Raw genomic sequence first — 25,067 nt, 5'->3', positions numbered from 1 at the left:
CCTTCATTGTCTGCCAATCTAGAGTGCTAAAGCTCTTCATTTCATCCACAAACTATATGGGATACTCCTTGAAAACATAGTACTCACTTCTCTACAAGAACCCAAGACAGAGGCACAGACACACTATAACCAAAGCCATCTTCCATCTGAAAATGCAGTTCTGGTGCCTGGACAGTCAGGTGCAATCTTGAAATAGATTCCTTCAAAGGTGTTGTGCATTGTGCTGGTCTGCTGCACTCTCCAAAATATGGCACTCTGAGAGGGGAGTGAACCTGGAAGAGACTGGAGTGCTAGATCAACACAGCTTATCAGAGGAGGAAGATGCAGGACAGAGAGGTGCCCCGGCTGCACAGGGAGGTGACTGTGCCCGGTGTAAGACTCCAGAGTCTCTTTAGGATGCTGCCAACATCAGGGATCCAGACACGTTTCAGTTCAGCCCTTCTAACCTGGGGACAGCATGCTCTGGAACTTACTTTGAGTTGCTTTGAGAACACTTCCAGTGAAGACGCAGCCTTTTTTCAGGTGGATCCACTCTTTCAGTCGGTGAATGATGTAAATCTGTCCAGAGGTCTCAATGTCCTTCTTCACCACTTTCTTTTTGTCTAGTTTTTGTGTCTGAAGTCATGTGTCCATATTTACATCATGCTCAGAGTGGAATAGTGCACACTTACAGGTGAAGAAAACTACAAATACAAACATAGTGCTCTGCCCGATGAGCCGGTCTCTGCTCTTGGCCCCATCTACGCAATGCTCCCCTTATGGTCTTGGATGAGGTGGAGGCAGCCTGTTTGCTTGTCACTGCAGGCAACTAAGATGTACAGGAAATTATCCTTGTCATGGAGTGCCCATAGGGGTCACCTCCAGAAGCTGCTGCACCAGCTTCACCACAATGGCAGCCTCAGTCACTGGTCCCTGCTACATCAGGGTGGCACAGTGGTTAGCACTGCTGCTTCAGTACCAGGGACTCGGGTTCGATTCCTGGCTTGGGTCAATGTCTGTGCGGAGTCTGCACGTTCTCCCCGTGTCTGCGTGGGTTTCCTCCGGGTGCTCCGGTTTCCTCCCGCAGTCCGAAAGATGTGCTGGTTAGGTGCATTGGCCATGCTAAATTCTCCCTCAGTCTACCCAAACAGACACTGGAGTATGGCGACTAGGGGATTTTCACAGTAACTTCATTGCAGTGTTAATGTAAGCCTACTTGTGACACTATTAAATAAACTTTTAAAAAATGGCCTCTAAATAAGAGGGGCCAAGGAGGATGATGATAATGGCACTCATTCTCCTCCCCTGGTCAGTCTGGTGCTACAGATAACTGGAGGAGAGCATCTGTTTGGATACAAGTGGTAACCACTCCAAATACTTTGTATGTATTCTGTGAATGTCAGTGTGCAGCTCCTGCATGCACTCAGTGCTAACTATGGTTTTTCATGAGGGTGGGAAATCTCTCAATAGATGAATCCATGAATTCAAAGCTCTAAGCTACGGGGCTTCACAAGCTGAATGGACTCCTCCATTCTGAACCCATGACCCTGCACTGCTTCAACCATGCTAATATGAGAAGATGATTCCTTGTGGGAACAACTCAAATTGTTCTCCTCACAGCAAAGAGGTTAGGAGGCGATTTAAGTAGTGTAAAAAAAATAACGAAATTGATAAGAATAAAGAGGGAAAAACTGTTTCCACTCACAGGAAGGTCGGTAAGAATAAGACGCAGATTTAAAGTATTTTGGGGGTGGGGGTGCTCTCCCACCCTGCCGCGCTAATTTTCTAATGCAGCGGGGTGGGAGAATCTCGCAGCCAGGCATGCGCGGGATTTGCGCATGCGTTCCTGCCGTGTACTCATCTCCCAGCGCCAGATTTCCGGCACCATCAGATCCACGCCAGAAACCGGTGGGAAAACAGGTAAGCAGTTTAAATCTACATTTACATTTAATTTTAATGTAATTAGCAGGCTTGAGACTGAATTCTCTGGGCCCGCTAGCCCCTCCCAGCCCGCCGGAGTATTTCACTCTAGCAGGGTTTAGAGTAGCTCCCCACTTTTGGGACACCGCTGGAGTGAAAGGGGGCAATTGGGCCCCCCCTGGGATCTTGCGGTGAGTGGGTGGTGCGCCCTCAGCATGGGCACCTTGGCAGTACCAGCCTGTGCCCTCTGACACTGCCCAGGAGGCAAAATGCCCATGCCTAGGTGGCACCTTGGCACTGCCCACCAGGCTGGCCCGGGAATGATCGAGGGGCTGTGATCGGGCCGTGGTGAGGGTTCGGGGGCAGCACTGCAGGGGCCCCGGGCTGGCCAGTGATTGAGCTGGCTAGCAAACGGGAGGCTGACAGTTCAGGGCCACTGCGCATGTTCTCCTTCAGTGTACCCAAACAGGCACTGGAGTGTGGCGACTAGGGGATTTTCACAGTAACTTCATTACAGTGTTAATGTAAGCCTACTTGTGACACTAATAAGTAAACTTTAAAAAAGAGGCCACTAAATAAGAGGGGCCAAGGAGGATGATGATGATAATGGCACTCATTCTCCTTTCCTGGTCAGGCTGGTGCTACTCCTCCAGACTGGAGGAGAACATCTGTTTGGATACAAGTGGTATCCACTCCAAACACCTTGCATGCATTCTGTGAATGTCAGTGTGCATTTCCTGCATGTACTCATGCGCAGAAGCCTGCTGGTTTCAGCCTCCCGGGCAGGAATAGGCCCCGCTCCCTGAAATCTAATGATATACACGTTGGTGGCCTCTGTAGTGCACAGAGTGTGCGAGCTTCTAGTATGAACTCCCACTGAAAGAAACAGTGTGAATTACTTCAGTTTTCCTGCGACTTCAACACTTAGAATTTTTTTGGGAGAATTCCGCCCCTGGTGAGGCGAACAGGAGAGGAAACATGGAAATAATTTTCGAGTTATGATCTAGAATGCATTGCCTAACAGGGTGGGTAGGAGCAGAATCAGTAGCATCATTCAAAAGGGAATTGGATCTCTACTCAAAAAGGAAAAAATATGCAGGACCATGAGGAAAGAGCAAGTATTGGGCTAACTGGTAGCTCTTTCAGAGAACAGCAGAGCATGATAGGCCAAATAGTTTCTTTCCATTCTATATCATTCTTTGAATTATGTTTTACTCTTGTTCAAAAAAAGGGTGTTAGGAAAATCAACAGGGAGTAAGTTTAACTTTGGTGGTGGGAAAGCTTTTACAAATGATAATCTGGGACAAAATTAAGTTATAAAGACAAATGTGGATTATTTAAGGAAAGGCAGCAAGGATTTGTTAAAAGTAGATCCTGTTTGATTAACTTGATTGGGTTTTTTAGTGAAGTAAGAAGGAGAGTTGATGTGATACATAGGCCGCGATTTTCATGAAAAAAATCAAAATGCTGCTGCCAGCTGGAAAAATTGTGCATTTCCCTCAGCGTTAGCAGCGCTAACCAGATGGAATTCAACACTCCGGTTGAAAAAAATCCCCCACGTGAAACATGCCAACAAGTCCAGCTTCATACAGATCCGTGTGCCCTTTTTAAAGCCCTCATCTCAGAGTGCCATACCAGGATCACCCCCTCTCCCCCCAGACATTGTTACCCCCTGTGGACAACGGGAGCAGCCCAAACCCTTCACCAGAGGAGAAACCGACCCCTCACCACTAAATGTTTGGGTCACTGCCCCCCGCCCCGCACAACATGCAAGCATGAGAGTGACCTCACCCTCTCCTGAGTCAGAGGCCTCACCACCCCCACAAGAGACACTCCAATGTGGGGACATCCCCTTCAAGCCCCACCCTATGGTATGCTGGCATACCCTAGCAACAATGGTCTTCAGAACAAAGAGAAAGCCTGTTTTAAAAAAAACTGTGGAACCGGCAGCAGCTTACAGAAGTAGGCACTTCCGATCAAAGAGAAAGCCTGTTTAAAGAAACTGTGGTTAGAAACTGCAGCAGCTCAAAAGAGGAAGCACTTCAGATTTAATCAACCGTGAACACATACCCTACTAATCCCCCTGAAACTAGGGTCAATTTAGCATGGCCAATCAACCTAACCCACACATCTTTGTACTATGGGAGGAAACCAGAGCACCCAGAGGAAACCCACGCAGACACAGGGAGAACGTGCAAACTCCACACAGACAGTGACCCAAGCTGGAAATCAAACCCAGGTCTCTAGCGCTGTGAGGCAGCAGTGCTAACCACTGTGCCACCGTGCCGCTCGTGGAGAACAATAAAAAACAAAGCTACTGCCAACTGTGAAATAGCCTGGACCTGTCAATCAAGAGGCTGGTAATAGGTACTGGAGCATGAATTTGAACCTAAAGAATCCAGTTTAAGGCTTTTAGGCAGGAACTTGAAAAAAACAAAGGGAAATGAATTGAATGTGAAATAAGCACCTCAAAGATTTCCACTATATCAGATAGACGACTTTTGCCTTCATCTGTCATCTGACAGATCTTTGAACTTGACATTCTGGGAGACACATCAAAAGGTCTCAAGGCTATAGAGGGAAGACCTGCGACATGAGCCCCTCCAGTCCAGCCCGAGTCTCCATGACCCCCACCTCCCCTGAAGGACCCCCCTTGGCGCCCTGAAGGTGAGTGCTGAGAGGGCACTCACCCCCATGTTCCCCCTCAGTGTCCATGGTGCTTGGGCTCTGTTCTCCAAGACTTGCACTAATTGGCACCTGCATGACTTCCAGCCAAGGGGGTGGGCGGGCGTTTCGCCTGGAATTGCAGGAAATGCTAATTTTAAATGATTCTCTTGTAAGTTTCTGCTCCTCGGACAGTAAGCCAATAGACAGAAAATGTAAGTGCGCAATGGTGATATACAGCATTAATGATCTTCCCTCTAGTTAGATAATTATGTATGATGTCAACCATATTAATATGAGAAGATGGTTCCTTGTAATATCTGAGAATATTTGTTCCAAACAATTCAGACAATGCTAGGCAAACTGCAGGAATCTTCTATTCCCACACTGAGGCATAAGGTCTCACCTCAAAAATATGATTGACAACTCAGAGGAGTGAGTTCTTCAGCTCAGCAGATTTGAGGCCAAGCAGTTCAGAGATCTCTCTAAGACTCGGTGTGCTATGAGTTTAACAGGCAGTGGTGGGAATTGTTTGCATATTAAATATGTGGATCCTGAGGCTAATAGGAAGGGAGGAGGATCATGGCCTTTGGAGACATTAAAGGAATAATCATGCAATTTCATAAAACTGAGATAGTAGTCCTATGATTTTCCATGAGGAAGCATGACTAGATGGCACGGTTGGACCAGGTAAGTGTAAGGAGGATGAGGCAGCCATCTTGGTGGTGGCATATGGGCACACAGGTTTGAAGTGATGAAACGTGAGCCAGATTCTCTCTCAACAAAACTAAGTACCCGACAGGTGGGAAAATAAGAGGTCCGGTAGGCCAGAAATGCTGATGATAATGGGGTTGGGGAAAGGGAGGCAATGTCGGCGATGATCGGGGTGGGGGGAGATAGCATGCCAAGGATGGCCTGCAGGAGGGGGGCCACAGATACCTCCGTGGTGGACGGGGTTGCGAAGGGAATGGTTAATTTTTGTTTCAGTGATTGGGCACCCTTTTTAAAGAGTCCCTACCTTATCAGAGTGATGGCACAAGCCACACCCACTCTTTTCTGATATTTAAAGGGACAAGATCTGGAGAGAAAATTGGCCAGTGGAGCTGGAGAACTCAACGCTAATTTTCTCACCAGAACTGACACATTGCCAAATTCCTGTAAGGTTACAACTTTCTCCTGTGGTTGTCCAACAGTTGTATGTTCAACGAGTGAATCCCTTTAGATTTACACATTCAGTTGACTGTTCCCAGGAAGCTTTTATGGTCACATGAGAGCAGTGACACCTTGCACTTGAGGAAACTCAGCAATGACACTGAATGCGGTTAACCTTGTGGTCTGGCTGTCTTCATTAGTGGTGAAGTGGAGAAAGACATTGTCATGTCTAAATTGGGCATTGTTCACCTCCTTCATGCACCTCTGCGTGGCAGCCTGTGAGATGCCACATGTCACCCATCACATTCTGGAAACTGATGAGGAAATTGAGTGTTGCTATAATCTTATTGGCATGGGGTTCCCAAGTGGCTGCACATCTTGGTGAACAATCCGATATATCTCGGTATCGGTTTCCTGGGACATCCTCTGGTATCTCTGGCATCGCCTCTCAGACATATGAAGGTAGTTTCTTTTTGTCCTCTGGATGCTCTGACGTGTTAGTACCTGCATTTAATTATGCCTTTCTGGATGGCTATGTCCAGTCTAGCATTCCCATGTGGTGTTCACTGCTATTGGCCTTGCGGCCTCTGTTGTTAAACAGCCAATGCTCTAATTTTTTGCATTCTCTCAACTTCCTTGAGGTTGCAGGAATATCGGGTGACGAGACTCACGGTTAACACAATAATTGCACTGTATGAAGAGGGCAGACATACATGTGACAGCATGGTCATCCATGGATCTCATCCAGTTAAATAATTATTAGGGAGATCCTTTCATCAGTCCATTGTCTGCAATATGAACTCCATCCACCCAAAACGATCCTCCTCCCACTTCAATTGAACTTGCATTTTGATAAGCTATTTGTGAAACAAGACCCTAGAAGTTTGGTGCATGTGACTTTTCAGACCTATTCCTGTACCTTCTACCCTTTTTCTTTCACCTTCAGCTTTCCCCCATCACTGATAACCCACCTAACATAACCTTTCCTCATCCCTCTTTAACCCCTGAATCCCTCAGTTACTCTGAATCCTGTTACCATTTCACTGTCCCTTCTATGCCGACACCCATGACCATCCAAGCCCATTCTGACCCTGAACCCACCAGTTATCCTTCTCAATGCTTTTATCCACTCCTGTGATGCACCCCATGAAACCTTCCAATACCTGACACTGTCTATGGACCTGTTCCTATAGAGTTCAATTCTCCCCCTTTGACTGTAACTGTTCCCTCCGCCACACAGAAACTTCAATGTGACCATTTGTTAATAGCACACTAATCTCACCCTTTACACCCATCATCCATCTTTTAATCGCTGCCTTGAACCATCCACCCCACTTACAAGCCCACTACACCCTTGTCTCAATCAACATCTCCCTGCACGCTATGTCCACCCTCCCTTTCCTCCGCTGCTCCTTCCTCCACCTGAACACAAACATTTAAACACCTACTGCCATGTGCCGGAGTGCAACATAAACATCTGCTTAACTTAGACACAAATGCACGAAGCCAACTGCTGCAAGCCACCTTTTAAACAATCATGAACCTGTTGTCACAAGATTCTCATACACTGTTAATTTCATACCACAGGTATGAATTTACTGAAAACTATTTCAAATTAATGTAATATATTTGGATGCCATGAATACACAGGTATGAATCTACCACTGGCTGGTGCGAGCTTCACATGCTGCAAACATGCTGGTGACTTTATCCCTGAATTCCAAGCTGCTGTCAGGAAATCAAAATTTCGCATCCCACCCTAGTTAAGTCATGCAGCACACCATGTTACCCACTATTGAGGGTTCCATAAAATTTCCCCCATAATACTGGAGAAAAGTCCCAAAACGTACAGCAGCAGCACTTCAAAAGTCAGCTTTCATGTATATGAGTTTTAACTGTGCAGGTGGGAACACAGCAGGAATATATAATGTACTACCAAAGGGGAAGTTTTAGTACATGTTCTAAAGTGTGTACTATTCCCAAACCATTGCTGCATACATTCGTTTTACCATGCTAGTGCTCTAAAAACAAGCCGATGGAGTAGATAAAATGTGAATGCCTCAAAACAAGTTCACATTTTGAATTCACAGATTGTAGAATGTTACAGCACAGAAATTGACCATTCATCAAGTTTCTGCCATTATTTATTTCCACATTGTTGATTACAATTCCCCATATCTTTTAATATATCTATGATTTCTTCTATGCTTAGTTATATTTTCCAATATCAATATATAGAATCAATGTTTATTGCAATAGGATATACTTACAGTGATGCAAATGGAAGTCATTTGGTGCTTTGGCAGACCACAGTCTCATAGTGTTCACCGTGTTGTTTAGATATCCTGGCACTGGTGTATCATATGGTATGGCAAGAACTACCTGCAGGTTTATCAGCAGCACAAAAGGCATTGCATTTTCAATACAGAGGAATGGACTATTGTCCTCTCATAATGAAGGGGACACATGTGAAATACCAATAATCTGCTTTTTAAAAAATAGGTGTATTTTTAGCATTTACCATTTTTGTTGAAATGCCCAGATTTTTAGGTTTATTTCTTTTCATTTGGTCGGCTTGTAACCAATTACAAGAAACAGTACTTATAATATTCCAAATGTTTATTCTTTCATACAAAGGTCCGAACATCACGCTTCAGCTGAAATGTCCTTATTTTAACTAAATTATTCTTAAGGTGTTTGATAACTGCCACAAAGGTTTGCAGCAAGCAGTGTTGTCTCATCATCAAGTCATTATATATTTATCTTGGACTGAAAGATTCTACAAGTGTAATATTTCAAAGTTTTGACATTGCAACTTGCAAGAAATATGACACCTGTACTAAAATTCTTTAAAGTTTTTAAATATAAATTTGTAATCAGAACATGAATAATAGTAATAGGAGCACACCACTTGACCCCTTGAGCCTGCTCTGTCATTCAATACCATCATAGTTGATTTTCTTCCTGAACTCCACTTTCCTGCCTGCTCCCCGTATTCCCTAAGAGACCAAACGTCTGATAATCCCAGCCAACAATATACTCAATGATGGAGCATCCAGAATTTCTGGGGTGCAGAATTCCAAAGATTCATAACCCCCTGAATGAAAAAGATTCTTATCGCAGGCCTAAATGATTGGACCCTTTATCTTTAAGCTTTGCCCCTTTTGTCCTAAAACCCCCAGCTAGATGAAACAATCTCTCAGTATTTAACCTGTCAAGGCTCTTCAGAATCTTGTATGCTTTAATGAGATCACCTCTTATTCTTCTAAACTTCAGGCAGTATGGTTCCAATTTATTCCGTTTCTCATTCCAGGATAACCTTCCTATCCCAGGAACTAAACTAGCCTAAATAACCTTTGAAGTACCGTCTCCAATGTAAGTATATCCTTCCTTAGTTAAGAAAACCAAAACTGTGCACATAGTCTGAATATGGTTTTACCAAAGCCCTAAACAATTGTAGCAAAACTTTGTTATTCTTGTGCTCCAATCCCCTTGCAATAAAACCAAGAGTGATATTCTCTGACTTGCCCTCAGTGTTTTTCTTGGCGGCGAGAACTTCTGGTCCCGCTACTGTCAATGGGAATGCCCACTGAAACCACCCCCGCCACCAGAAAACCCATGGCAGGGATGAACTGCCGACAGGACCAGAGAATCCTGCCGGTGTGAATGGCTGTAGAATTCTGGCCCAAGTGTCATTTGCTTTTCCAATTGCCGCTGTACTTGCACTTATCTTTGTGTCCCTTGTACAAGTGCATCAACATACAGAAGTTCCACATCTTTAAAGAAAAAGTTTTTTCGTTCTTATGACCAAAGTCTTCCCACATTATACTCCATCGATCATCTTGTCGCCCATTCATATCTCTTTGCCACTTCTTTGTTTGTTCCTCAAAAATAGACCTCTTCTGATTATATGAGATCCAAATATATATAACTAAATTTAATCAGGTAAATGTAAAAGTTGAAAAACGATACCTCTGCCTCGATCCATTTGACACCATCTTTGGTATGCAATATGCGGCCATAGAAGTAAACAGGCAGCACATACTCTGGACGAGCCTTTTCCCAAGGGTTACCATGTCGCAGCCAATCATCAGCTTCCTCCACCTTTAATCATGCAGAATATATCTCACATTTATTCATTTGTTCATGTGTAATTAATTAATCATAACCTGCACAGAAACCTGTTTATATGTTTGGAGGCATAATGTTGATAATTTGAGAGTACTTGTTCACCTGAAAGGTGTCATTAGCCAAAGTTTTAATGGGTAACCCTTGTCGCCAATCAACCACTCTTCCAGATGAACTGGAGCAACGAACAGCCTGGGCACCTGCAAGTGGTGAAGAATGTATGCATTGTGCAAGCTGCCCGGGTACCTTGCACACACCTGTAGAATTTGGTCCTGTTATCGCATACAATCTGAACATTCAAGTGAAAACTCCTTTCTGTTCACAAAGGCTCCTGACTGGCCAACTGGCACCTTGATAGCGACATGGGTACAATCAATGGCACCCTGGATGTGAGGGAACCCTGCAGTGGCTGGTTGTGGTTTTTGCAAACCAATAATCCCAGCCCTAGGGCACCACTGTGGAAGTTTCTCAAAGTAATGTCCTGGGCTCAACTATCGTCAGCTGCTTCATCATGATCTTCCTTCCATCATAAGGACAGATGTGGAGATGTTCGCAGTATTCAATTACATTCACAACTCCTCAGATAATGAAGCAGTCCATGCCCAAATACCGCAAGAACTGGATAACATTCAGGCTTGTGTTGATAAGGTCAAGTAACATTCGCGCCACACAAGTGTCAGGCAATTGCTAATTCCAACAAAAGAGAACCTAGCCATCTCCCCATATCATTCAATATTACCGTTGCTGAATTCTGCATTCTCAATATCCTGCAGATGGTGGTGGTGAGGAGTTTACCATTGAACAGAAACTTAACTGAACCAGCACAAATAATATCTTAGCTATAAGAGCAGGGTACTCTGTGGTGAGTAGCTCACCTTCCAACTCCTTAAAGCCTTTCTACCATTAAAAAGGCACATGTCAGGAGTGTGATGTAATAGTCTCCACTTGGCTGGCTGAATGTAGCTCCAATGGAGCTCAAGAATAAAACTCTGTGCATTTACATACATGCACTCCAAACTCAACCTTTCTTCTTTATACTTTGGATGATCCCACCTAATTCTGCATTATTTTTAACGCTATCCATATCTCAGTCCTCCGTTTTCCTCTTGTATGTTCTAATCCTACATGTTGGTGCCCAAACCCCTGTCAAATTAATTTAAAGCTTCCCCCCAAGCATATCTTCCCTGTCCACAACATTGGTTCCAACTCTGTTCAGATATAATCCGTCCTTCTTGAACAGTTGTCTCCCATCATAGAACTGGTCCAAAGCTTCCTGGAAACTGTAACCTCTCCATCCTGCACCATGCCTCAAGTCATGCCACAACTTTCCTATTTTTCCTCTCACTATCAGGTGATACTGGAAGTAATTCACAGATTATTATCTAAGAGGTCCTTTTTCAACTTCCTTGCTAGCTCTTCATACCGTGACTGCAGAATCTCAGTCCACTTCCTCAGTATGTTTTTGGTTCTGACATAGATCAAAACTTCTGGCTCCTTCCTTTCTTCTTGCAGAATGTCCAGTATCCTCTTAGTTATTTCCCTTGGCTAGTGTCACAAACCACACTGATGTTATCTGCAAAGGTGTCCGAACTTGAAACACTGGTTTGTGGTTGTGTATAGTTTATTTTTTTGGAATGGTGTGAGAAGTCACGTAAAATCCTAGTGAGAATAACCAGTCTAGTCCTCGTTTAACAATTATTAAAGACTATGTATTAAATTAAAGACAAATACACACAAACAGGACTACAGCACTCTAAGACAATTGAATATATGAATCACTAAACACATACACAGTTTATGTAGAAATTACCCCTTGTTCCAGAATATACCTATGATCCCTGAACTCTTAAGACTTCCCACTTTCCAAACAACATCAAAATTAAATAAATCAATAAGTCAAAATCAGCTTATAGTTACCACACAATCAAGGTTGAGGATCAAGTCTGGGAAAGGTTTTTTTCCTGGTCCAGCAAATATATTTAAACTGCTTGTAGAAAGGTTCCTGCACTGCCTTGGCTCTAAGACTTAGATGCGAAACTAGCCTCCTGGCTGTGAATTGTGGACAGGCCCCTCAGTCTGTTAGATGTAAAATGGCTCTTGGCTGTTACATGTCAACTGGCCCACTTGCTCCCGAGGGTGCTGGCAATTATACCATTTTCCCTCTTTGATCCTTCATTCTGTGTATTTGGCAGTCTGCATCTCTCAAATTCCTGGACTCTTGAAATTAGCATATGTATGCCTCCACTGATCTCTCAGTCATCTCGGTAATCTGTTTCCTATTAATAGGGCAGTGTATACCTTGTTCTGTCTAGATGTCTGGTAATCATGTTACTAGGAAAACCACATGTTATGAATGCCTTTTGAATGCTGGCTACTGCTGGGCAAAGAAGTGGCAGATGGAATACAATGTGGAAAAGTGTGAGGTTATGCACTTTGGAGGGAGGAATTGAGGCATGGACTATTTTCTAAATGGGGAAATGCTTAGGAAATCAGAAACACAAAGGCACTTGGGAGTCCTTGTTCTCTTAAGGTTAACGTGCAGGTTCAGTCAGCAGTTAGGAAGGCAAATGAAATGTTAGCATTTATGTCGAGCGGGCTAGAATACAAGAGCAAGGATGCACTTCTGAGGCTGTATAAGGCTCTAGTCTGACCGCATTTGGGATATTGTGAGCAGTTTTGGGTCCCCTTATCTAAGAAAGGATGTACTGGCCTTGTGAAGGGTCCAGGGGAGGTTCACAAGAATGATCCCTAGAATGAAGAGCTTGTCATGTGAGGAACGGTTGAGGACTCTGGGTCTGTACTCGTTGGAGTTTAGGAGGATGAGGGGGGATCTTATTGAAACTTACAGGATACTTCGAGGCATGGATAGAGGAACGTGGAGAGGATGTTTCCACTAGTAGGAAAAACTAGAACCAGAGGGCACAACCTCAGGCTAAAGGGGCAATCCTTTAAAACACAGATGAGGAGGAATTTCTTCAGCCAGATAGTGGTGAATCTGTGGAACTCTTTGCCGCAGAAGGCTGTGCAGGCCAGGTCATTGACTGTCTTTAAGACAGAGATAGATAGGTTCTTGATTAATAAGGGGATCAGGGGTTATGGGGAAAAGGCAGGAGAATGTGGATGAGAAAAATATCAGCCATTATTGAATAGCGGAGCAGATTCGATGGGCCTAGTGGCCTAATTCTGCTCCTATGTCTTATGGTCTTATAGTCTGTCGCTAGGCAGATTTCTACCTGTTGATGGCCAGGTTGCATTCCATCATGCCTTGTTAAATTCTTGTTCCTGCTGTTACTGGACAGATTCATGACACCAACTCCCGAAGGCAATATATCAGGTGGATCTCTTGTTGGTGTTAGCAGAACTGTCTGTCCCTCCCCAAATTACTGAATCCATTATTACTACTGGATTCCTCCATTTTGCTATACTTCTTTGTGCAGTCATTTGCCTCATGGTGTCAGGTACAGGACAGCACTCTTTTGAAGTGCCATCCTTCTCACCAGCATTCAATGTTGAATATCGGTTTAAAGAGTGTCACATTCTTGGAGGATTCCTGCACTGCCGTCGGGTGACCAACCACTTGTTATTGTGAACTGGGGAGATTTCCCAACTCGAGCTGTCTGCCTTGGTAATGGAAATCCAGCCCAATCACTCAAATTCAGAATCATAACTCACTTACAATTAACATGTTATGCAGAAGAGTTTTCACAATTGAGCCCTAAAGTTCCCTAAGTTTGCCATCATTAAATTGTGCAATACAGTGCACATGAACAAACCTTAACGTTGCGAAAATCAATTGTTTGTCTGTAATTTTGTATTTATTGCACAGATGGATGAAAAATCCTTGGCTGTGCGACCATAATTTTTACATGTGGAACTCTGCTGATAGTAAGAGGCCATGAAAATTTCTACCCAGTAATTAGTTAGAAGTGTTGACTGTTTTGTAAAGCAATAGTGAAAAATCAGCAGTTAGGAAAAAAAAAATTTGAGAAGAAAAGAAAAATAAAGGAATTCAAAAATATACCTGCCAGCCATTCTGGATCTTCTGATTGAAAATCCCGTATTCATATCTTATGCCATACCCATAGGCAGCCAGGCCCAGTGTTGCCATGGAATCAAGGAAACAGGCTGTTGGAAAAGTAGAAGAAAAACAAAATTTTAAATAAAATAAACAATTCATAAATATAAGCTTACAAATGGTAATGAACAGGTCAGTAAGCTTTCACAGACAAAGTCCACCACGTCCCCCACTAAATTGTGCACATCATAATATAATTCTTTCTGTCATGCTTCTATGTAACTTCTTAATAAATGGCATCATCACTTTTCAGATGAGACTAACCATTTCAAAGAGCAGAAAGTACTCTCAGATTGTAAAACAACCCTAATCATATTTTATAGCAACATATACTACATAAAAGGCAATAAACTGCCATTTTCATAAAATCCCTTGCAGAATTTTGGAATGTTGCCTTTCTATGAAGACGTGTTATTCTGTATTTATGTTCCTTCTCAGCCACCTCGGCAATATCAACTATGCAGAGTAGCATGTGCACTCCAAAACAATTATATACTCCAGAATGGGTGCCAGAACGTTGTATTACCCCAAATACCCCTCTGCTAATAAATTACATGTATCAGAATGTTATGTGTTATTTGTGGGTAAGTGACCAACCTGAAATGAAATCACGTGAGAAGATGGAGAGTGTGCATCATTGTGCATGCGCATGATATTTTGATCGGTGGGTGTACGCAGGAGTTGGCAGCACACTCACTGACAATTAATCACCCAGTTAAGGCAATTAAAAGGACAGCTGACTGGAATTTTACATTGCCTGTGCAATCTTTAGGTTGGCGCACATGCAGCACGGGCAAGCGGCCATCCTGCTATTTCACTTTTCTCATCCATGGACGGGATAAAAGGGAGCTGGGGAATTGACTGTGAGAGTTGTTAGGATTTCAGGTGAAAGTTTGCTGTTCCTATAGGCTTAGGATTTCAGACCTTGATCTCTGTTTTCTTCGGAACTATTTGCTTTGTTAGTCTTGTTGAGGGCGGCACGGTAGCACAGTGGTTAGCACTGCTGCTTCACAGCTCCAGGGTCCCGGGTTTGATTCCCGGCTCGGGTCACTGTCTGTGTGGAGTTTGCACATTCTCCTCGTGTCTGCGTGGGTTTCCTCCGGGTGCTCCGGTTTCCTCCCACAGTCCAAAGATGTGTGGGTTAGGTTGATTGGCCAGGTTAAAAATTGCCCCTTAGAGTCCTGGGATGCACAGGTTAGAGGGATTAGCGGGTAAATATGTGGGGGTGGGGCCTGGGTGGGATTGTGGTCGGTGCAGACTCGATGGGCCGAATGGCCTCCTTCTGCACTGTAGGGTTTCTATGATTTCTATGACTCTTGTTTCGTCAACTCTGTTGAAGCATTTCTGCACACTGCAGCCTTCAGTGCATGGGGCGGTGCCACCTGCATTTCAACAGTTGGAGATTGTGTACTCTGCAGGGGTCACCTCCTCAGAAGAGGAAGAGAGGGGCCAAAGGGATAGGAGGGAAGGCCAGGTGTCCGCAGGCAGTGTCAAAGGGACAGACCTGTAGAAGGAGAGGTGATGGCCAGCAGGGAGAGTAAGGCAAATGACACCGCAGAAGATGCCAGTATCTCACAGCCCAAGTGTACAGACACCAATCCAGCTATTTCAACATGTCCAAGGTCCAGTGCTGCAGGAGGCTGTGCCTCTCTAGGGATGATATTACATCATTATGCCACATGATTGGCCTGGAGACTGCCTTCAACTGGGTGGGCACCCAATGCCAGTTGCTCTGAATCACAGCAGCCCTCAATTCTCATGTATCCGATCATTACAGGAGTGTGTGAAGGATCTGTGTGGAGAATCCAAATCAGTTGTCCATAGCTGCATCACGCTTGTAATTCTGTTCAGACGGGTCTGCATATTCATTCATTACCAGTCAGCCAAATTGAGTGAGCCAGAGGCTTCGCAGCTATTGCTGGGTTCCCCTGCGTCCATGGTGTCATGGACTGCACTCATGTGGCCATCAAGGCTCCAGCGGGTCAGCTGGATGCCTTTGTGAATAGGAAGTGTTACCACTCCATGACCATACAGATGGTGTCCAACTACTGGATGAAGATTCTTCGAGCCTGTGCAAGGTACCAAGGCAGTTCCCATGTTGCATACATTCTGCGGCACTCCCAGGTGCTGTTCATGGCTTCATTTCAGCTGGATCATTGACTGCTGGGTGATAAAGGGTATTCATTGAAAAGGTAGCCCATGACACCACTTTGGCACCCTAGGACAGGAATGGAAGAGGGGTATAATTGGTGCCAGGCCTCCACAAGAGAAGTGTTTGAGAGGTCTACTGAAGCTGAGGTTTCGCTTTCCATCTCAGTGCAAGAGCACCGCCTCCTTCACACACATTTCTGAGAAAACAATGCCATGGCCCCAATGTCGTCTCACAACCTCTATAATAGTGCTTGTTGCCCCTGATATCTATCATAAGGCGCTGTTACGGTCTACGTCTGCGGAAAACATGAAGGATTCTCCGAGCATTGAAATAAAATCTTGATTTATATTTTTACCAGAGATGGAAGCAAGGAACAAAACATAAAATGGTTACCACAGTTACTCAAAAACAATACAGTGATGAAATGAATGAATGTCACCTGTGCTGACGATGCTTTAAACTTATACCTGCGAGTCCTACATCTTGGAGCTCAGCCTTCGCTGGCAGTAGCATTGGAGGCAGATTGCTGACTCTGCTGTCATGTTGGCCCTGATTACTTTCGTGGTCATCTTCTGGAAGGTGACGCCTGAGCAGGCTCTGCTTGGGAGGGTGTCATGATTGTGGTACTGGACTCCAATATTAGATACAATATGGTACACTCTGTACTTGATAGGGTCACCTGACCTGAGGGCCAGAGGTCAGATAGCACATGTATGAGAAGATTGTAACAAGGCTGTTGATGCTTTGCAGTTGTGTGTTCACATTCTGAAAATGTGTTGGTAATAAAGGTAGTTGACAGCAATTGTCTCGGTCATCTTGCATCATAAAAACAAGACATGGTGTCAGGAGTAAACTAAACACAACAATGGAGGTTCTGAAACCACCGACAGAGCTCAGTTTGGAGAGCAATCTTTCAGTAAACTGTAGGAGATTTCAGCCAGACTTTGGCCTGTACCTCACAGTGACAGGCAGTGATAAGTAAGATCTGCACGTACAGTCTTCCAGCTTTCTTTATGTAGCAGGGGAAGAAGTGCTAGATATTTATAACACATTTACATTTGAAAGTGTTGAGAAACAAAATGACTTGAAAGAAATAATTGGAAAATTCAAAGCTTACTACAGCCCTCAGAGAGACATCACATTATGTAAGATACAATTTTTACATGCATGCCAAGGCAATGATAACATCAGACAGTATGTAACTGAGCTGAGAAAACAAGTTAAATGGTATGAGTTTGGACAGCTTGAAGAATCACTCTTCTGAGATAGAATCATTTGCAATCCGAATGCAAATGATCCTCTGAGAATATAGCTTTTGAGAGGTAGATCTCACGCTGGAGAAAGCAATAAGTATCAGCAGAGCGGCAGACAACAAAATGCCTGATTAAACAGATGACAGAATACAATATGCCGCACACGGTCAAGTAGTTAGATACAGTTAAACAGAAACAGTGCTGGGGGAAAACAAATAGACAGCCTGAAGGTAAAAATAATAAAAGTGCTATTAAAACAATTAAATGCAATTGATGCGAAACAGAGCATTTACCACAAAATTGTCCAGTCTACAGAAATCAGTGTAAGAGCTATGATAAATAATGCCAATATGGCTGGTGAATTTCAAGCTTGACACAAGTGCATAAGCAAATGTCATTCTCGTAAGTCCCTACTGTAAAATAAGTAAAGCAAAAGTGAAGCTGTCTACTTACACAAGTGAAGAAATTGCTGAAGAAGGCCAATGCACACTTAAAAAGGGAACTATAAAAAAAAGTCTTCACCACTTCCATTCATAGTGGTGAAAAATGATCCACCATATTCTTGGAATCAAAGCTTTTAAAAACCGGAGCTAATCAAGAAAATGACGGCTGTCACCTTGGATGGCAACCTGAGTGAGTACAAAAATGTTTTCAAGGGGATTGGTTGCCTAAAGGGTGGACACACAAGGGGATTGGTTACCTAAAGGGCAGATTCAGCATCAAGACTGATGAAACTGTGATACCCAAAATACGTCTGCTCAACAAAGTGTACCAGTAATGCTGAGAAACTGACTGAAAGCAGAGTCAGACAGAATGGAATAATTTCACATCATCAAGAAAATTGAAGAAGTGACAAAATGGGTTAATCCAATCGTAATTGTAAAAAAAATAGATGGGCATCTGACAGTCTGTCTGGATCCCAGAGACTTAGGAAGTACAAAGACAGCTTTATCAGTTGCCCACAGTAGAAGAGGTCACGTGTAAACTAGCTAATGCTTAAATACTATTCAGCCTTGGATGTGAGTTCAGGTTCCTGGAAGGACAAACTGGATGAATGCAGCTCCTATCTCGGTACCTTTAACATACTATATCGGCATTACAGGTTTTTACGCTTATCTTTTGGTATTAATTCAGCTCCTGAGGTGTTCCACAGAACAGTGAAGTAGCTGTTTGAAGGGTTAGAGGGTGTGGAAATCTATATCGACAATGTGCCGGTCTGGGGAATCTTATGAGAAGAACATGCCCATAGACTGAGGAAGGTGGGTGGCACGGTGGCACAATGATTAGCACTGCTGCTTCACCGTGCCAGGGACCCGGGTTCAATTCCCGGCTTGGGCACTGTCTGTGCGGAATCTACACGTTCTTCCCGTGTCTGTGTGAATTTCCTCCGGGTGCTCTGGTTTCCTCCCACAGTCCAAAAGACGTGCTGGTTAGGTGCATTGGCCATGCTAAATTCTCCCTCAGTGTACCTGAATAGGCGCTGGAGTGTGGCAAGTAGGGGATTTTCACAGTAACTTCATTGCACTGTTAATGTAAGCCTATTTGTGACAGTAATAAATAAACTTAAACTTAAGATGCTGGCAAGTTGAAGAAGTATAAGTGCAAAATAATCAAGTACTTGGGACATGGGCTAACAAGTGAGGGCTGAAGCCAGACCAGAGTAAAATTGAAGCAATTGTGAACATCCCATTGCCAGAATGTAAGTAAGATTTGAAAAAACTTTTGAGCATGGTGACCTACCTTGGAAAATTAATTCTGCACAATTCAGACCTGAAAACAACTCTCAAGGAATTTCTACAAAATGATATGAAATGGCGCTGGGAACCAAGTCACCAAGAAGTTTTGACCAGTCTGAAGAGAACATTGATTTAGACACTATGTTGAAGTATCACAACGTTAGTCACCCCGTCAAGATATCAGTGGACCGGGCTGGGAGCTGTCCTCTTGCAAAATGAGGCACCAGTGATGTACACTTCAAAGTCAGTAACTGAAACACAGCAGCGATATGCCAAAATAGAGAAAGAAATGCTTGCTGTTGTGTTTGGCTTTGAACGCTTCCACAAGTTTGTCTATGGTAGAGATTGAGTCTGATTTTAAGTCTTTGGAAGCTATATTTAAAAAGCCCCTGAACTGTGCACCACCAAGAATCCAAAGATTACTATTGCATCTGCAGAAGTACCAGGTCAGAGTTAAATACAAACCGGACAAACAAATGTACATTGCAGACACTCTGTGACTTACCTACCCATCACAGATGAAGAGGACAAAGAAACAGAACTGCAGATTTACATGCTGACAAAGAACTTACCTGTGGCTGTAACCAAACTGGATGAGATCAGGAAAGTGACCAAGAATGATGCCACCCTGAGAAAACTGCAGCAAATTATGCAAAAAGACTGGCCCACATATTGGAGCGGAATCCCTTCTGCTGTACAAGAGTACTGGAACTTTCAGAGGAACTTCATGTAGCAAAGGGAATACTTTTCAAAGGAGAAAAGATAGTAATTCCTGTGACACTGAGGAAAGAAATGCTGCACCACATACAAGAAAGTCACCTCAACATAGAAACATGCAGGAGAAGAGCTCAAGGAGTAATGAGTGAGTCCTTTGCCAGTTGGCACCCTGTGCATTCTCTGCCTCCACCAGCTCCTTGTCCGAGTGTGCCATTCCTACCTAACAACGGATCTGAGCCAATAATCTAAAGTCACAAGTGCTTGTATCTGTGCTGGTGGCTGGTTGTGAGAGAGGATGTGGTTCAGATGGATCTGTCAGCAGCACCTCCACAGGTGTCAATGGAGGGTCCTGGGTCCCTTGGTTGGCCTTGACCAGGTGAGATTAATATCAATATCATCATGGTGGTTTGTGGTTGTTGAATAATTGAAGTCCTTATGCAGCCTTGGGTGACTATCTGTGTGGAGTTTGGATATTCTCCCCGTGTCCGCATGGATTTTCTCCAGATGCTCTAGTTTCCTCCCACAGTTCCAAAATCTGTCGGTTAGATGGAATAGCCATGGTAAATGTGTGGGGTTTCAGGGATAGGGTGGGAGGAGGGGGCCTGGGTAAGATGCTCTGTCAGTGTCGGTGCAGACTCGATTGGCTGAATGGCGTCCTTTTGCACTGTAGGGATTCATGATTTTATGTGAGATGAGACAACCCTACAAGGTTTGCAGTCTCCACCTGTCCCACCTCTGTCCACTGGACTCTTACCTTCCTCCCCTGCCTCTCTGCAACCTGATGCACACTCGCACTCAAGCTCAAGGGCGTCCATTTCACATTTGCTCAGGATGAGCAGGTTGGCCTTCCCACCACCAGTTCTTATGTGCTCAGTGGCACTATGGCTTCTCTTCTCCTGCAAGTACAATGGTCCATTCAATACTCCACCCTCCACCTGCAACACCTCTCCATGCTTGCTTGTCACCCTCCTTTGCCTTGCAAGTCATGTTGAAGTTCCCATATCTTTGCACATCTGACCTAGGGCTTCTAATCTCATCTTCTAGCCCTAACACACAAGTATATGTGTCTTCTGTTACTTGGATTTCTACACCTCTGAGCACCACTAAGGATGGCCACCCTTCCAGATTTCTTCTCACCAGAGCGTATCAATATAACCTTGCCAAGAACATTTCTTGGCACTGTGTCCAGGTGCAATGCACTACGTTATACCCACTGACCTCAGCTGCCACCTCTGCTCAGGCCTTCTTATTTGGTGAGGTGGCCTCCTCATGCCATGCCACGTCTGCCTGGTACTCACCACCCCCACTAGAGTTTGCAGACAATCGTCTGAGAAATGGGAGGCAGAGTACCCACTGGTACTGACTTCCCACCTAGCATGCCCAGCAGGTGTTGAGACCATAACTGCTGCCAAATTTTAGATTCTTGAGATTCCTCATCAACTCCTGTCAGTTTTCAGGGAGCTGTCCCTGCTCTATTTAAATCCCCACCGGGTCCCCACTGGACCCAGTGCCAGACAAGCTCCACTGGCAGCACTGAGCCTATATGCCATGTTTCACCCTGATCAGCTCTTAATTGACCAGCTAGCGTGAAACCTCATGTCAGTTGTGATTGTGATGATGTGGAGGTGCCGGTGTTGGACTGGGGTTGTGATTGTGATTAGTTGTGATTGTGGCCAGACACGTAAATAGTGGCTGCTTCCAGATCCACCAATCACATGCGTACAACATGCACAAAATTCAGACCATGGTGTTTGCACATCTGTTAGTGGGTACTTGCAACAACGAACCGAAACTTAACCCTTATTGTATATTTAAAACTTAATCCTTATTACTATTTCTATTTTAAACTGGACTTTTCTTCTAAACAAAGATAATTAAAATGGTTGACCTTCTGTCTGCAAATTATTCCCAGCGGTCCCCAGAACAAAATAATTCTTTGTTTTGGGACTGTCACACCTCTATATACCCAAGTAGCTTCTAACACAATACCTGGGGCTGTACAGATCAATTTCAAAGTGAGCTACAGGAATGCTATTTACATTTGATAAAGCAACCTTTTTGGTAGAGTATGTGGGTCAGCTGAGATAATGCCTTCCCATACATCAGACCCTCAACAGGAATGGCATCCTTTTCAATGTATAATGGCTGAGACATAATCAGTCCTCAAAACAAAACTGTTTTCATGGATTTCGGGAAGAGAGCCTCATTGGATAGAGAATTCACAGACATAGTTAGATAGCAGAATTAATAGGAATGCATATCTTGGTGCTGAAACCGGGACCACATGCAGAGCAAGATATAACTTGGAGATATAACAAAGACTAAAGGTTGGGCTGATTTATAATGCAAACAGGTATGCAATGAGAGAAGCAAAATAAGCATCTGTGTATTTGAACATGATCAGAACTGCCTTGAAACTCGGAGTGCTGGGAGGGGTTATAGTTACAGGGCCACAAAGTGTCAGGAAATTGACAATGTGTGTGCATTCATTTTTAGCGAACCTTGTCTCTGTACATTAATAGCTAATCGGGAGCTATTAACATGTACCCTAGACTTATCAAAACTAGAATTCTGTCATGTAGTATCATTGAATATGTAATGGTAAACGATTTCCGAGTATTATACACGACCTGTGGGAAGATACGTTTCAATGAAGCAGGGTGCAAAAGCCACACTATAAGAACTTGGTAACAGCCTTTCTCTGCAGAACTGGCTCTTTCTGAGAGTTCACGTCTCTCGTTGCAATAATACTTAATTCTGCTGTAATTCTGCATCCAGTCGAGTTCTCATTGTGGTTTCTTTGTTTCTCTAGGCCACTCTCAATTTGGCAAGCAGTAACCCTCTCTAAATTATAGGCCCTAACTGATATTCCCCACAACAAAGACAAATTCCAGATGCTGGATAGAGTTCTTGGACCTCATAGAATCCTACAGTGCAGAAGGAGGCCATTCGTCCCATTGAGTCCCAACTGACCACAATCCCACCCAGGACCTATGTCAATAACCCCATGCAGTTACCCTAGCTGGTACCCCTGACACTAAGGGGCAATTTAGCATGGCCAATCTACCTAACCCACACATCTTTGGAGTGCGGGAGGAAACCGGAGCACCCGGAGGAAACCCATGCAGACACGGGGAGAATGTGCAAACTCCACACAGACATTCACCGAAGCCGGGAATCGAACCCAGGTCCTTGGCGCTGTGAGGCAGCAGTGCTAACAACTGTGCCACCGTACCGCCCCTAAACATTATTGGTTGAAGTTACTGTGGAGAAGGAAGACCAAATGATCCAAGATGCTGGCCTTTTGAGCAGTTTAATGATTAGCTTTCTGAGCTGTACAGCCAGTCTGCTGTGTAACATCCAACTGGCAGGCCACACAGAAGCAAGCTCTGTCCAAGTTGGACCACTGGCCCATCTAAACTGACTATGCTGGAAGATTATATATCATCGCCTGCAGAACTGACACAATATCTGCATGATTACTTCATCTTGCAGCATCAACATTACCTGAAGAAGCAAATCTTACAGCATCAATCTCCAGCCAACCAACCATTAAATGTTTATGTGAAAGAAATACTCATTGGTCTCTTACATTGGTACTCTCGAATTCTGAACCAATACTCCTTTTTTCTCTGTACTATAAAACCTCCTTTTCTCTATCCCTCCCTTAACTGTGTGAATGCAAAGTAGGATGTTGCTTGCACTCCTTTTTGAAAGTTTTGAATGTGTTCAGTAAACTAACCTGCTGAGTTAATCCTAACCTGAATTTGCTGTGGAATTATTAGTAAAATTGGATCACACAAAAATCCAGGGGTTGGGAAACTATGCCATCTCTTATTCAAAATACTTTCTGTTGATGGGTGGTAAGAGAAAAACAGTGCTGTTTTTTATTTTGATTTGATTTGATTTATTATTGTCACACGTATTAACATACAGTGAAAAGTATTGTTTCTTGCGCGCTATACAGACTAAAACATACTGTTCATAGAGAAGGAAACGAGAGAGTGCAGAATGTAGTGTTACAATCATAGCTAGGGTGTAGAGAAAGATCAACTTAATGCAAGGTAAGTCCATTCAAAAGTCTGACAGCAGCAGGGAAGAAGCTGTTCTTGAGTCGGTTGGTACGTGACGTCAGACTTTTGTATCTCTTTCCCGAAGGAAGAAGGTGGAAGAGAGAATGTCCAGAGTGCATGGGGTTCTTAATTATGCTGGCTGCTTTGCCGAGGCAGCGGGAAGTGTAGACAGAGTCAATGGATGGGAGGCTGGTTTGCTTGATGGATTGGGCTACATTCATGACTTTTGTAGTTCCTTGCGGTCTTGGGCAGAGCAGGAGCCATAACAAGCTGTGATACAACCAGAAAGAATGCTTTCTATGGTGCATCTGTAAAAGTTGGTGAGAGTTGTAGCTGACATGCCAAATTTCCTTAGTCTTCTGAGAAAGTAGAGGTGTTGGTGGGCTTTCTTAACTATAGTGTCAGCATGGGGGGGGGAACCAGGACAGGTTGTTGGTGATCTGGACATCTAAAAACTTGAAGCTCTCGACCCTTTCTACTTCGTCCCCATTGATGTAGACAGGGGCGTGTTTGAACTGACGCTCCCAATCTGTAACAGTATTTTTCTAGAGTTAGGTGACTTCTTAACAGTCTTTAACCAAGTGTTCATCCCACAGTTAAATGAATAAATTCAATAAATAATGCATGCACTCCATCTCTGTGACTGATATCACTGGACGGGTTAAGGAGATGATATCAAAACAAGTATTCGTCACCACTTATAAAAATTATGTTTGTAGGAGAGCCGGGAATAGTTCCTTCAATAAATACCTCCCTTAGCCTTTTATTGAGGGTCTGCTACTCAAATTTGGCATGAAAATAAATTATTGGAGTTTCAAATTATCTTTTTATTTGGTATAATGTGGAAGATAGGAAATTTATGATGACAGATGGGAAGGGAAAGAGTACAATTACCTGCAAGCCTTCCTAAACCTCCATTGCCAAGACCAGCATCATCTTCAATTTCCTCCAGTTCCTCAATATCTAAGCCCAGCTAAAGTAAAATGAATGTAAAGGAATTAGTTACACATTTACCTAGTTGTCTGCATATGTAAAGCAATAGTTATTTCAATTGCATTAAACAGACTTTAAATGATTTAGGCCAAACTGATAGGGCGTGAGGCTTGTCCAGGTGACATGTGGCAAGGGTAAATATTGTAGCAGGGTAAGATCTGAAGCACAACCTTGTGCAGCTGAAAGAGAAATATAGTCCATAGGTAAAACCAAATAAAAAATTTG

General features: G+C 43.8%; 1 protein-coding gene across 1 annotated transcript in view; it reads right to left on the bottom strand.

Moving 5' to 3' along the window:
• Positions 1-25,067, bottom strand: part of pygl (phosphorylase, glycogen, liver) — an 88,380-nt gene that overhangs the window by 51,609 nt on the left and 11,704 nt on the right. Inside the window, exons 3-6 of the mRNA XM_078233116.1 lie at positions 24,744-24,822; positions 13,865-13,968; positions 9,688-9,819; positions 7,986-8,097 (exon numbers count right to left, since the gene is read on the bottom strand). Coding sequence (XP_078089242.1) covers positions 7,986-8,097; positions 9,688-9,819; positions 13,865-13,968; positions 24,744-24,822 — 427 coding nt within the window. The remainder of the gene's footprint in view (positions 1-7,985; positions 8,098-9,687; positions 9,820-13,864; positions 13,969-24,743; positions 24,823-25,067) is intronic.

This window comes from Mustelus asterias, chromosome 18 (genome assembly GCF_964213995.1).
Source record: "Mustelus asterias chromosome 18, sMusAst1.hap1.1, whole genome shotgun sequence".
NCBI classification, from domain to species: domain Eukaryota; kingdom Metazoa; phylum Chordata; class Chondrichthyes; order Carcharhiniformes; family Triakidae; genus Mustelus; species Mustelus asterias.
This window is presented reverse-complemented; position numbering and strand designations above follow the sequence as displayed.